At 40.0% G+C, this 12,690-nt stretch overlaps 1 protein-coding gene across 1 annotated transcript in view; it reads right to left on the bottom strand.

Moving 5' to 3' along the window:
• Positions 1-2,096: 2,096 nt before the first annotated feature.
• The window catches only part of Stpg2 (sperm tail PG-rich repeat containing 2), a 228,554-nt gene continuing 217,960 nt past the window's right edge, over positions 2,097-12,690 (bottom strand). Inside the window, exons 14-15 of the mRNA XM_032896555.1 lie at positions 3,221-3,394; positions 2,097-2,146 (exon numbers count right to left, since the gene is read on the bottom strand). Coding sequence (XP_032752446.1) covers positions 2,097-2,146; positions 3,221-3,394 — 224 coding nt within the window. The remainder of the gene's footprint in view (positions 2,147-3,220; positions 3,395-12,690) is intronic.

Consider the following 12,690-nt stretch of genomic DNA (forward strand, 5'->3'; position numbering starts at 1 on the left):
AAATCAAGAATTTGGAGCTGAGAAACAATGACTTGATAACAACCATACATGTGTTGAGACGCATTACTAATATATGGATAGCAAGTCATGAGACTAGACAAGCATCCCTTAAATAACTGTCGGTAAAATTCCACATTTGATTTCTATCCTTCAACCAAAATGTAATTATGTAATTGGCATTTGTTGTTACAAGGCTAAAAGCTGAAATTTATACAGTTTATCACATTGTACAAAACAACCATTAGAAACTATCAAATATTTAAACAGTGAACAGTCTGACAGTCCAAAGTGTGCAATTAGCAAAAATGTTTTTAGGTAGATAAGGTTAAAATGCTTTTTTGGTTTAAAAAATGTATATAGATATAATACTTAAAATTTAAAAAAAGTTTGGTTGGCACATTAACTTTATAAATTAAGTAGTTCTAAGTAACATAGATACACTTTATAGCCACTTAATTTTATCGAGGTTATAGGGGTTTTTTGGTAAGGGAGTGGTAAAATAGAGTCTCATACTGTAGCCAAGGCTGGTCAGGAACACCCTCTTCAAGCAAGGCTGGCATCAAACTTTCAGCTATCCTGACTCGGCCCTGAGAGCTGGGATCATAGGCACCCATGATGACACGTAATTGAGAGGGCATGATGACACGTAATTGAGAGGGCATGAGTCTTGAAGTGCTGCTACTTGGGAATTTATCTCAAAAGTGTGCAGGAATGATCCCACGCCTAGCAGAAGGTCTATGTGTAATTGACAGATACGTGTAGAGGAAGAGTTACTTGTCTATAATGTGTGGCACCTGGAGGACTGACTGCTTCCATGAATGGCCCCACAAACAAAGGTATGTAAGCAGCAGGGGATAAAAGCTCAATTGCTTTTTATTTTTTTTAAATAAGGATACAAATCTGGGGTAGTATGGAATTGGAGGGAGATATTGGAAGATTTGAGGGAGGAAGAGTGTCATAAAACCACAATGTGTGAATTAATAAAATATTTTTAAATTAAAAAGTATATATAAAGTAAAGGCAGAATACTAACTTTGCTCCCCTAACATCAATTGCCCGTGATCATGCATGACTAGTCTTCAGCCAAGAAAAGAAAACTGTCGAAAATAAATCCATTTCCAGTTATCTTCCAAAGACAACCAGGGCCATAAACTTATGAAGAAGACGTTAGAGATACAAGTGAGATTTTGCAGACTAGTTGTTGTTTGAGCAGCCTGCCCCAACGCTATGATTTTCAACTACTACTGGAAAAGTGACAGCAGTTTGTTCCCGAGAGGTCATGCAGCACAGCAGGGGGACTCGGATGGGGCTGCCCTTGGGCCTAGCGCCCCATACAGTGCATAGTAAAGCTATTGTCATCAAAACTTACATGGGTCAACACACAGTTTTGCGCCTTCTCTGTGCAGCGTCTTTATCTCAAACTCACTTTTAATTTCCTCTCTGAAACTTTCCTACATTCTGTTTTGGAAAGTACAAGACTGATTTCCATGATTGAAAGGAGGGTGTTTTCAATCACGTACTTATTTGATTTGACAAGAAAATTGCAGCTGATGCTATTTCTAACAATGACATTGAAATAGCTGTATTGTCATTGCACGATGCACAGCAGTATTTAAAAGCCTTCTTTATGAATAAAAATGTTCGCATGATGACAGGAACTTGGGACTTGAGAGATAAAAGCATTCTGTGGTAAGCACAACCTTTAATGCAAATGCCCTTCCAATCACACAGATCCAAAAGCAACAAAGAAAAGCAAAATTATTTAAACCATCATTTTATCACTGAACACATAGTAAAACCAAATCAGGCTTTAACTGCTGTTCGTATGTCACACTATGCAAAACTAATTAAAGCATATGTTTTACACTGGGAGTGTGATGCTGAAAATTTAATATGACAAGTCCATATTCCATTGGATAATTATTTAGATTTTCTGTATTTTATAAAAGAATCAAAATAATATGTTTGTCTTGAAGGAGGAGGATTTCAAATCAGTTATAAGTCTGTGTCTGAAACGTTTGGGGTCAGAAATAAGAACTTGCCTCCACATCTTGGGAAGCCCAGTCCCAAAAAGATACATCTACAACACAGCTCGTTTACACAAGCTCGGGCATCACTGCAGAAGGTGTTGGGGACCGCAGAGAGTCTAAGAACCAGAGAGAGGATCAGTAAGTTTTCTGTGAGACGGTCTCAGAAGCTACACCAAAAAAGTCTCACCAACACAGCCACATAAAACGAGATGAAGAGAAACGCATCGACAGACATGCTAACACAGGTAAGGGGAAACCATGAGATCTCAACCCTACACCAGTAAGACTTGCCAACATGGCCGCTCAAACGTAGGCTGAACGAGAACAGGCAAGCTGGCTGAGGGAAAGTCCACGAGGCCTCAGCCGTACAGAGAAGTGCAGGCAACAGAGCAAAGCAGAGAGTCTGAGGGGTGAGCTTCCCCAGCCACACCTAGCTATAGTAAAACTAAGGATGCACAATTCTCTGAATAAATTTTTATCCTCACTAAGAAAAGACTGAAGGATATTCAGTCTTTTCTCTCTACCATACTACAATAGATCACCTCAAACATAAATAAAAGCAGCACCCTTGGGGAATGGCTCTCCAACAGAAGAGTCACTGAGAAGTAATAAAGTAAAGAGAAGAAGACAAAACCAAAAGGCATTTGTGGTCTTTACAGAAACAAACTAGAGACACATATCTGCCCCTACGGAACCCATACTCTAGTAAGTTGAAGGTGATAACATACAGTGGCTCTACAAAGTCACCTAGAAAACTAGCCACAGAGTAAAATAGCTCACAACACTTTCATTACCTATAATTAAAAATAATTAAAATCTATCTTCAAAATATTGCCACAGTCTTAATAAAGGAAGGGCTCTTTAAATTGTTAATGAGTGTAAATACATAGTAAAGAAATAAGCATTGTCATTTTAAATGATACAAAATATCATTGATAAATTTTGATGTTTGGAATGTTGTTTTCATTACATATTTCAATAAAAAAATGAAGGTTTTCATTTTATAAATTTGTGCATGTATGTAGATTAATAAATATATAAGTACAATTTGTATGTAAAATTTAAGATGAATCTTATTTTCATTTAACCCTATAACATTGGTAATAATATTAGAATTGTTCCACTTTGCAGATGAGAAAGCTCAGTTACAAGGGATCGTGCTATAACCTGACAGGGGACACGTGACCCACCCGTGGCAAAGTGACTCAGTTCTGGGAGGCCATTCCAAAGTTTACGCTCTTGGCCAGTCCATTGGCTCTCTGGGCCCCTTGCTCCATCACCGTAGCTTTGCTCTCCATTCTCACTATCTGAAGTTTGCACTGTTAAATCTTCTTGAACCCCAGCAACTGTAAAGTGGCTATTCTCTAAAGAGACATCAATGAGCTAGGGAAATGAGAAAAACATCGTTCTGTTTGCCAAGATCTGTCAAATGTTTGTAGGAGGTGGTATATAATAATTATGGAGTGATGCATGTGGTTCCCATAGGAACTGTGGCCTGTAGAGAAAATGAATAATTTTGAAAATATTAAGGGCATTATTATCCACCACATTAATATAATTAAATAGATCAATCAAGCCCATGAAAGCCCTGGAAAACCTCCAAGAGATAAATCCTCTTTATTATTATTGTTGACAGTTTTTTCAGGGCAATGGGATCTACAAAAGTAATGCTGAGGCTGTACTGCCCTGCACTGGGAGCCAAGGGTCCTACAGTGGAACTGCACTGCACTGGGAGCCAAGGGTCATACAGTGGAACTGCCCTGCACTGGGAGCCAAGGGTCCTATAGTGGAAATGCACTGCACTGGGAGTCGAGGGTCCTATAGTGGAACTGCACTGCACTGGGAGCCAAGGGTCCTATAGTGGAACTGCACTGCACTGGGAGCCAAGGGTCCTACAGTGGAACTGCACTGCACTGGGAACCAAGGGTCCTACAGTGGAACTGCACTGCACTGGGAGCCAAGGGTCCTACAGTGGAACTGCACTGCACTGGGAGCCAAGGGTCCTATAGTGGAACTGCCCTGCACTGGGAGCCAAGGGTCCTATAGTGGAACTGCACTGCACTGGGAGCCAAGGGTCCTATAGTGGAACTGCACTGCACTGGGAGCCAAGGGTCCTATAGTGGAACTGCACTGCACTGGGAGCCAAGGGTCCTATAGTGGAACTGCCCTGCACTGGGAGCCAAGGGTCCTACAGTGGAACTGCACTGCACTGGGAACCAAGGGTCCTACAGTGGAACTGCACTGCACTGGGAGCCGAGGGTCCTATAGTGGAACTGCCCTGCACTGGGAGCCAACGGTCCTATAGTGGAACTGCACTGCACTGGGAGCCGAGGGTCCTACAGTGGAACTGCCCTGCACTGGGAGCCGAGGGTCCTATAGTGGAACTGCACTGCACTGGGAGCCAAGGGTCCTATAGTGGAACTGCACTGCACTGGGAGCCAAGGGTCCTACAGTGGAACTGCACTGCACTGAAAGCCAAGGGTCCTATAGTGGAACTGCCCTGCACTGGGAGCCAAGGGTCCTACAGTGGAACTGCATTGCACTGGGAACCAAGGGCAGTGGAACTGCACTGCACTGGGAGCCAAGGGTCCTATAGTGGAACTGCACTGCACTGGGAGCCAAGGGTCCTATAGTGGAACTGCCCTGCACTGGGATCCAAGGGTCCTATAGTGGAACTGCCCTGCACTGGGATCCAAGGGTCCTATAGTGGAACTGCACTGCACTGGGAGCCAAGGGTCCTATAGTGGAACTGGTCTGCACTGGGAGTCAAGGGTCCTATAGTGATACTGCACTGCACTGAGAGCTGGCAGTCCTACAACATAACGGCACTGCGGTGAGGACCAAGGGTCCTACAGCCGAACTCTACTGCACAGAGAGCCAAGTGTCCTTCAGGGGTTTTGTTCCTTCTAATGTTAGGAATGGTGAGAAAATTACTCTCTGTCTATGCTGCCTTCCTTAAACACTGAAAGAAAGCCAACTGCTAACCACATGTAAGACTGGACGACAACAGTGCTTTGCTGTCGTGTTCCTGGAGCTTGGTAAGTAAAGGCAAGAACAGATCTGAAGCACTTCACACTGGTGATCCACGAACAACTCTTCAAAATGTGATAACAGTTGTTCTTACTTAAAGGAAATTGATGAACCCTCAGCTCATATTTAAACTGCACTAGCAACAGCCTCTGTGGGTTTGTAGAACTTTTCTCACTGTCAACTTCTATCCAGAAAGTCGACGTTATAATCCTCTGTATTAGATGTAACCTAAAGATCTCATTCAGACCCCACTGTAAAGAAAATTTACACAAAGGATAATGTGATTATGCTCCCAAACAGACAAAATCGAGGGGAAGTTACATCCTACCATAGGTCCCTTATACAGATTCCATTCTGTAAGAAAACGGTGTGTATGCCTAAACCAGCCCATGTTCTCTGACCAGATGTGGTTATCCCCAGGGATGAGAGAAAGAATTGCAGAGCCAAAAATTAAGAATGCTTCTTCCCTTCTTCTGCATGTAAAGGCTAGTGCTTTGCAGTCAAACACACAGGATATATAATCATTACTGTGGTTAGACAATCACAATAATAAATTGGTCAACTACCTTTTATTATTTTAGAATAAATGCTTTAGTCCCAAATACTTGGTTTAAGAAAACTAGAAATGATCTGGATGCTCACTTCTCACTACACACATCCATCCCCACTACCAAAGGACCTTAGCTAGACCCACACGATTATCTCCACCCATCCCGCAACCTCCCTAAAGAACGCCTGACCTATCTGGCTACCCGTGCTCATTCCCAGACACCAACTTCAAATACGCAGGCCCAACTCAGGCCTCTAACCACTGCCAAGGCTCCTCACATCCTCATGAGGATGCCCTCATCCCTATGTAGAAAGTTTAAAACCACCAAAATCTGTCCCACCCTTTCCTGCTATGTGAACCTTGTCCTTTTTTGGGAAGAAACCAGACTCAATCCAAGTACACCAATCCCAACAACCTGAGGACAACCCCTCTCTAGAAAGGGGATCTTATACCTGCCAGTTTATTGAAGGTGTTCTCTTTTCTCCAACTGAAATACTGACTTCTTTATCAAAATGGATAGCTACATGTAGAACAATAAAACTCAATATTCTATTCATGCCCCTACACTAAACTCAATCAATTCCAAACAAAGCAAGAATTTTAACCTAAGATCTAATACCCTAAATCTGATACAGGAAATGCACTAGAACTCAGTAGCATAGGAATAGATTTCCGAAGAAGGCACAGATAACACAGTCATTTGGGTCAACAACTAATAAATGGCACATCATAAGACTAAAGTTTCTATATAGCAAAGGATTATATCACTCAAGAAAAGAGGCAGCTGACACTGTGGGGAAGAAATCTTTATCAACTATACATCTGACAGAAAATTATAATTCAGGATGGATGGATGGGTGGATGGATAGATAGATAGATAGATAGATAGATAGATAGATAGATAGATAGATAGATAGATAGAAGATGTAAATATTAAAAACTTAATCTCAAGAAAACAAATCACCCAATTAAAATACTGGTTATGGAAATCTCAAAAGAAAAAAAAGTGACTGAGAAACTACTTTTTCTTTGAGGTAAAGTTTCTTCATTCTGTTTCGTTTTGCTTTGTTTTTTTCTCAGTATGGATCACATTGAGGCCACCCCTTGTTTTAAATTTTACCTGTAAGTTTTCCTATTATATAATATTCCTGATGGGGATGCAGAACCCGTTATTGATTTCTAGGACTCCGGAGCTGGTTTTCATGCGAACGTCACCACAGGACAAGACAGGTGATCTTACTTTTTTCATTTAATTTGATTTTTACTTATTCATTTTATATCCTGCTCACTGCCGCCTCACAAAAGCCTTCCCCCATCTCCCTCCCCTTCTTCTCTGAGCCAGTAGTGGACTCCTGGGTATCCCACCCCTAACCCTGGCATACCAAGTCTCTACAAGGCTAGATGCTTCCTCTCCCACTGAGGCCAGACAAGGCAGCCCAGCCAATAGAACATATCCCACATACAGGCAAGCCCCGGTTACAGTTGTTCAGAACCCACGTGATGGCCAAGCTGCACATCTGCTACATATGTGCGGGGAGGCCTAGCTCCAGCCCATGTATGTTCTTTGGTTGGTGGTTCGGACTCTGGGAGCCCCAAGGGTCCAGGTTAGTTGACTCTGTTGGTCTTCCTGTGGAGGTCCTATCCCCTCTGGGGCCAACAATCCTTCCTCCTATTCTTCCACAAGAATCCCCAAGCTCCATCCACTGTTTGGCTGTGGGTGCCTGTATCTGTCTGAGTGAGCTGCTAGGTGAGGCCTCTCAGAGGACAATGTGCTCTAAGACTGGTGATCTTTATGATGGCGTGTCTTAACTGAATAAATGTCAGCATTGTGTGTGTGATAGCATATTATAATTTTGTAAGATATTGTCTTAGGTAAGTTGGGTAAAGGTAAATGGGTCTTCTTTGCATTATTAAGATTCATGGGATTTTACAGAATAAAAAATGTAGTATAAAAAATGTGGTTATTGAACCATCAAGGAAGAATAAAAGAGAAAAAACTGAGTTTGAGTCATACTACTGTTAACAGTTTGTTACAGTTGGTATCTGAAACCTTATCAATAACGTTCTTCGTGCATTATCACATTAAAATCTATTTGTTTATCCCAAAGAAAAGATCTAGTTCAATGCCCTTGGACCTCAGGAAAATGAAAATTGAAACTTCTTTGAGGTTTTATCTTACCCAGTTAAAGTTGCTAAGGTCAAAAAAAAGTAAATGACAACAAATGTTGGCGTGAACGTAAGAAAGGAGAAGACTTCTTCAGTGCTGGCGGAGTGCAAACCAGTATAGACACTAAGAAAGTCAGTGTAGAGACTCCTTACAAGGCTAAATATGTATATTCCATTCAGTCCAGCTATATTCCTCTTGGATATACATGAAAGGACTCTGTATTTTACTCTAGAAATACCTGTTCATCCATGCTTATTGCTATTTTATTCACTGTAGTCAAGAAATAGAAACAGACTGGATATCTACTAATTTATGAATTATTAGTAAAACTGCATTATATTTACACAACGGGATATTATTCAACTATTAATAAAATGGGCTTTGGGGAAAATGGAGAGCGCTGTAACCAACCATTCTGAATAAGGTAACCCTGACCCAGACAGACAAGTCTTGCATGTATTTTCTCATTTATGGATGTCAACTTTGAATCTTCAAATATGTTTCCTTGATTTGAAATATCTAGAAGGACCATGAAGAACATTTTTTCAAGTAAAGAGCAATGGGATGCACTGGTATAGTGTTAAATGTGAATTATGGATCGGGAGGGGTTACAGTAAGGTGGGGAACGAAAGATCCAAGGAGGGAGCATAGAGAGATAACAGTAAAGGCCTTTCAAAAACATAATGAAACCCACTACTATAGAAACTTCCCTGGTGTGTGCATTGTGTGAGTGTGTGTGTGTATGAGTGTGTGTGTGGTGTGGTATGAGTGTGTGTGTATGTGTGATTGTGAGGTGTGTGTATGAGTGTGTGTGTGTGTTGTGTGTATGAGAGAGTGTGTGTGTGTGTGTGGTGTGTATGAGTGTCTGCATGTGTGTGAGGTGTGTGTATGAGAGTGTGTGTGTGTGTGTGTGTGTGTGTGTGTGTCTATGTGATGAGCTAAAATGAAGTTTCCCTGTAAAAGGAGAACAATGCCTCTGCTAATGACTAAGGCTAATAAAACACACAGGGCAAAAGATGGGTCATTTCTTTTGAAAATGCTGACCAGTGAGATCCCATAGACTCCCAAACATAGCAGGATACTGTCATTGCTCTTGGTTACCTTCCAGGATGTGACCATAAGACTCTGACGACACCATATGCTCAAGTCTTAGAACATGGAGAAATCATGGTGGTATGGACCTGAAAACTTCATCCCTAATGGCTACCTTCCACAGTGCTGGAAAATTCCATTCAAGCTACCTGAGATAAATAATCACCAGTCATTCCCAGCTCTGAGACATGTGAGAGACAACGTCTGGCCTGGGAAGATGTGCACACTGGTGCAAAAGCAGCATAAGCATCATAGGAGGAACCCATTACTGTCTGGTTGGATTTAAGTCCAACCACGCAAGGGAAGTCCTATACATGACACCATTATCTGACTCAGAGCATGTGAGGAAGACCTACCACTATTATCCTACTAAAGAAACAGAATCAAAACTGAATCCTAATGACTTAACATGATAACCACACATCAACAAATCTCTCAGTCCTCATCAGGCAATTTTCTATTTGCAGTGGATGGTTATTAACACGGTGAGCCACACCTGGCCAAGGTGGAAAGAACAAGCGACAGCAGCAGCTTCAATCCTAAAGGAAACATATAACATGCACGCCCTCCCGAGGCTTACAGGGATCGTTGTGGATGAGCAGAAAGAATGAGTGTAAGAGCCTGAGCCCGAGGACGTCTACAAGGAAACATTACCTTTTATAAATGGCGGGGGAACTGGACATATTCATTTTAAATATACAGCATGAACAAAACTGCACAAGCCCGTCTATGCCACATCACAGCAGGCAGGGCAGTTGGGCACACACTGCCACACCTCGGCAAGGAGTTACTGACAGCAGTTAGAGTCTGGGAAGAGAGGCAAAGCATTTTCTGTAAGAGTGTAACCTCTGGTAAGGTGACCACCGGCTGTTCTGTAGAGGAACGCAGAGCCAAAAATACTTGGGCAGAAAAAAATTGGGCTTGAAGGATTTAACATAAAGTCCTCAAAGGTGGATGAATAGGAAAAGTAGAGATCAATCAGGGGTGAGTGGGTGTAGGAGATGAATATGACAAAACACGTGAATAGAAAACTCTCAATATGTCTAATTTTAAAATGCCTATTCAGAAATAAATATCCAATTTAAGAAAAATGCCTATGTAGTTGTTTAGCACATTTTAAATTAACTGTTCTCAATTATTTCCCATGTACTGTCCCTGATAGTCACCCTAAGATATTAAATTATTACCTAGTAAATTACTGCTTTTAAAAGCTATCAGCAAAGCATGAGCATATATGTTCTTTAGCCTACTTTCTTGTTTGTGAAATTAAATTCTAATTGCTTAAAATTAGATCAAACAGTAAAATAGGTCTATAATTTGGATAACTTTCTATGCACCAGGAATTCCATTTTTACTAATGGACTATTTACTTCTTTTCCTGATCTAAATGTTCTTGATTTGCTGTTAAGTTGCCTCTGCCAAATATGTGTGAGAATAAATTTCACGACTAGAGATTTAAGTAATGGTTTTTCTTGTTTCTGTTCTAATGTTTCTAGAGTGAACATTTTAAAAATTAAAACATTAGAACCAGAACAAAACGGATTGGTAATAAAGTTTGCACCTGAATAATTTTACCCAGATTTAAACAAGTATATAATGTGGTAAGGAACAGAATAAGGGAAGGAGAAAGGGGAGGAACAAAAGAAAGAAGGGTGGAGGAAAATAAAATTGTACACATGGAAACAGGTAAAAGTGACAGAAGCTTGACCTTTGCGTTTTTTCCTTGTAATCTAATGATTCGTGCTGTGAAATCTTATAACATTACTGCATATAGATTAAATTTTACTTCTAAACTTCTTTCTAGTTAAAATAATTGTGGACCTCTCTAATTGGCATTGATTAGAGAAAAACTTAGAATGAACTAATGGATGATGTTTTAGTGGGTTCTTGCTTATTGTTCAGTGGACATATTTATTGACCAGTATTCCTTAGAATATAAAATATGAATGGTTATATATTATTATATAGTACATATCTAATATAATATACCTGTTTATAATGAAAGTAAAAATATATATCACATAAACATGTAAATATAAATAATGGCATGCAATGAGTTATGCATTATGTGAACATATTTATGTATATAAAATTTCCTTTAAAAAGGCTAAAGGCCATGAGACTCACTCGCACAGTGTGTATGACAGTTTGCATGTTCCTTACCCGTACCCTTGTATTTTTATGGCTCTGAAAATAAGGAGAGATTGTATCCTGTCTACCTGAAGCAAGCTACAGTTCTATGCAGTTCAATTTAGAGATGTCAAAAGCATCCATGTCGTTTATATAAAATTCACCAGTTGTCTCTCTTTTTCTTTCACGTTGATCAAAGATGACTAAAACTGATCAAAACAATTTGTCCAATTTGTCATCATGACAAGGCTTTCCATCAACTCTGACCCAGATGTGTATCACATGCAGCTTCTGATTTAACAGCCCACCAGTTACATTTGAACCACTATAAAGTGTTCATGAATGAAATCTGTATTCTAGTTGATTCCACTTCAATCCCAATTACAGTTTTCCTTCCAGCCATGCATGTAGCCATAGCAAAATTGTGCTACCATATGTAAACTATTCTTATACATACTCGAAATGATATAATTAATGGAATACAAACTACCAGTGTTCTACCCATGTTTACTAAAAGGCTCTTTTCTAAAGGTAAGTGTTAAACATTTTTCTATAAATTAATAGCTGAACTTAACTATGAAGCACAGGAAAAAATGAGACAGCTCATAGTCTTAATAAATAGGAGGGGAGAGATAGGAAGGATAGGAATGGAAATCCCCAACCCTAGGATAATTATTTTTATTATGTAATTTCTTGAAATCAGTTTCAAAAACTACTAAAGCATAAAGCATTAGGATGCTCTTGCCCGTCCCCTCTTGCTCCCGCTCTGCGCTCTGTCCCCTTGTCCCTTCTCTCTCCATTCCCTTCCCCCACTCTCTCCACATGCTCATGGCTGGCCTCTACTTCTCTCTGTCTCTCTCTCTGCCTTTCTCTGCCTCTACCACCCTCTCAGTTCCCCTCCCCATGCCCTGAATAAACTCTTTTCTATACTATAAAAACTAAGGCATTATGATGAAAATAATGTCATTTTTAAAATCATAAATATCATTACTGAAGAAAAAGACACGGAGCACATAAAAAGCCTTCTGTGAATTGCATCTGTAACTTCTGACTAAATTTATTCTAGTCTAAGTTTCCTGTAATTTCTTCAAAAGAAAATTCAGCTACAAAAATATACTTTAAAGAAATCAGAGAAACTTCTTAGTTTTCTTATCATAGATAAAAGAAAATGTTTGCATAAGGGAAAAATACAGAGATGCCAGAGTTCTTACAATTGCATTCATTTTTCCTAAATTATTAAAAAAAATCAGGCACAGACATACTACAACCACACTAGACACATCTTTGAAGAAAAGTACAACTGGGGTAAATTGTTCTGTGCAGATATCATTTAATTAATATAAAATAGATTAATCTGGCATATATTCAAACTATGCATGAGGAAACACATAGCACCCTGAGAGGACAGTACTTTGAGAACAGCAATAGTGTCCGGGGTCATTCTTAAAATTTGTGATTCCTTAGAACACTGTACACCAGTGAACAGTCCATTCTGTTGAGAGGATTTCACCTTAAAGGGCATCACCACAGATTACTCTTAACCACCGTGAAAAGAATGACTGTTAAGTCAGCAATGAAAGCGGTTTCTTAAGAACCTATGTCAGGTCATACTGTAACTTATACTACACTACAATTTCCATGGATTTTCATGTATGCAGCTGAATGAATGATTTTTCTCTGAGAAGTGCTTC

The sequence above is a fragment of the Rattus rattus genome, chromosome 3 (assembly GCF_011064425.1).
Source record: "Rattus rattus isolate New Zealand chromosome 3, Rrattus_CSIRO_v1, whole genome shotgun sequence".
NCBI classification, from domain to species: domain Eukaryota; kingdom Metazoa; phylum Chordata; class Mammalia; order Rodentia; family Muridae; genus Rattus; species Rattus rattus.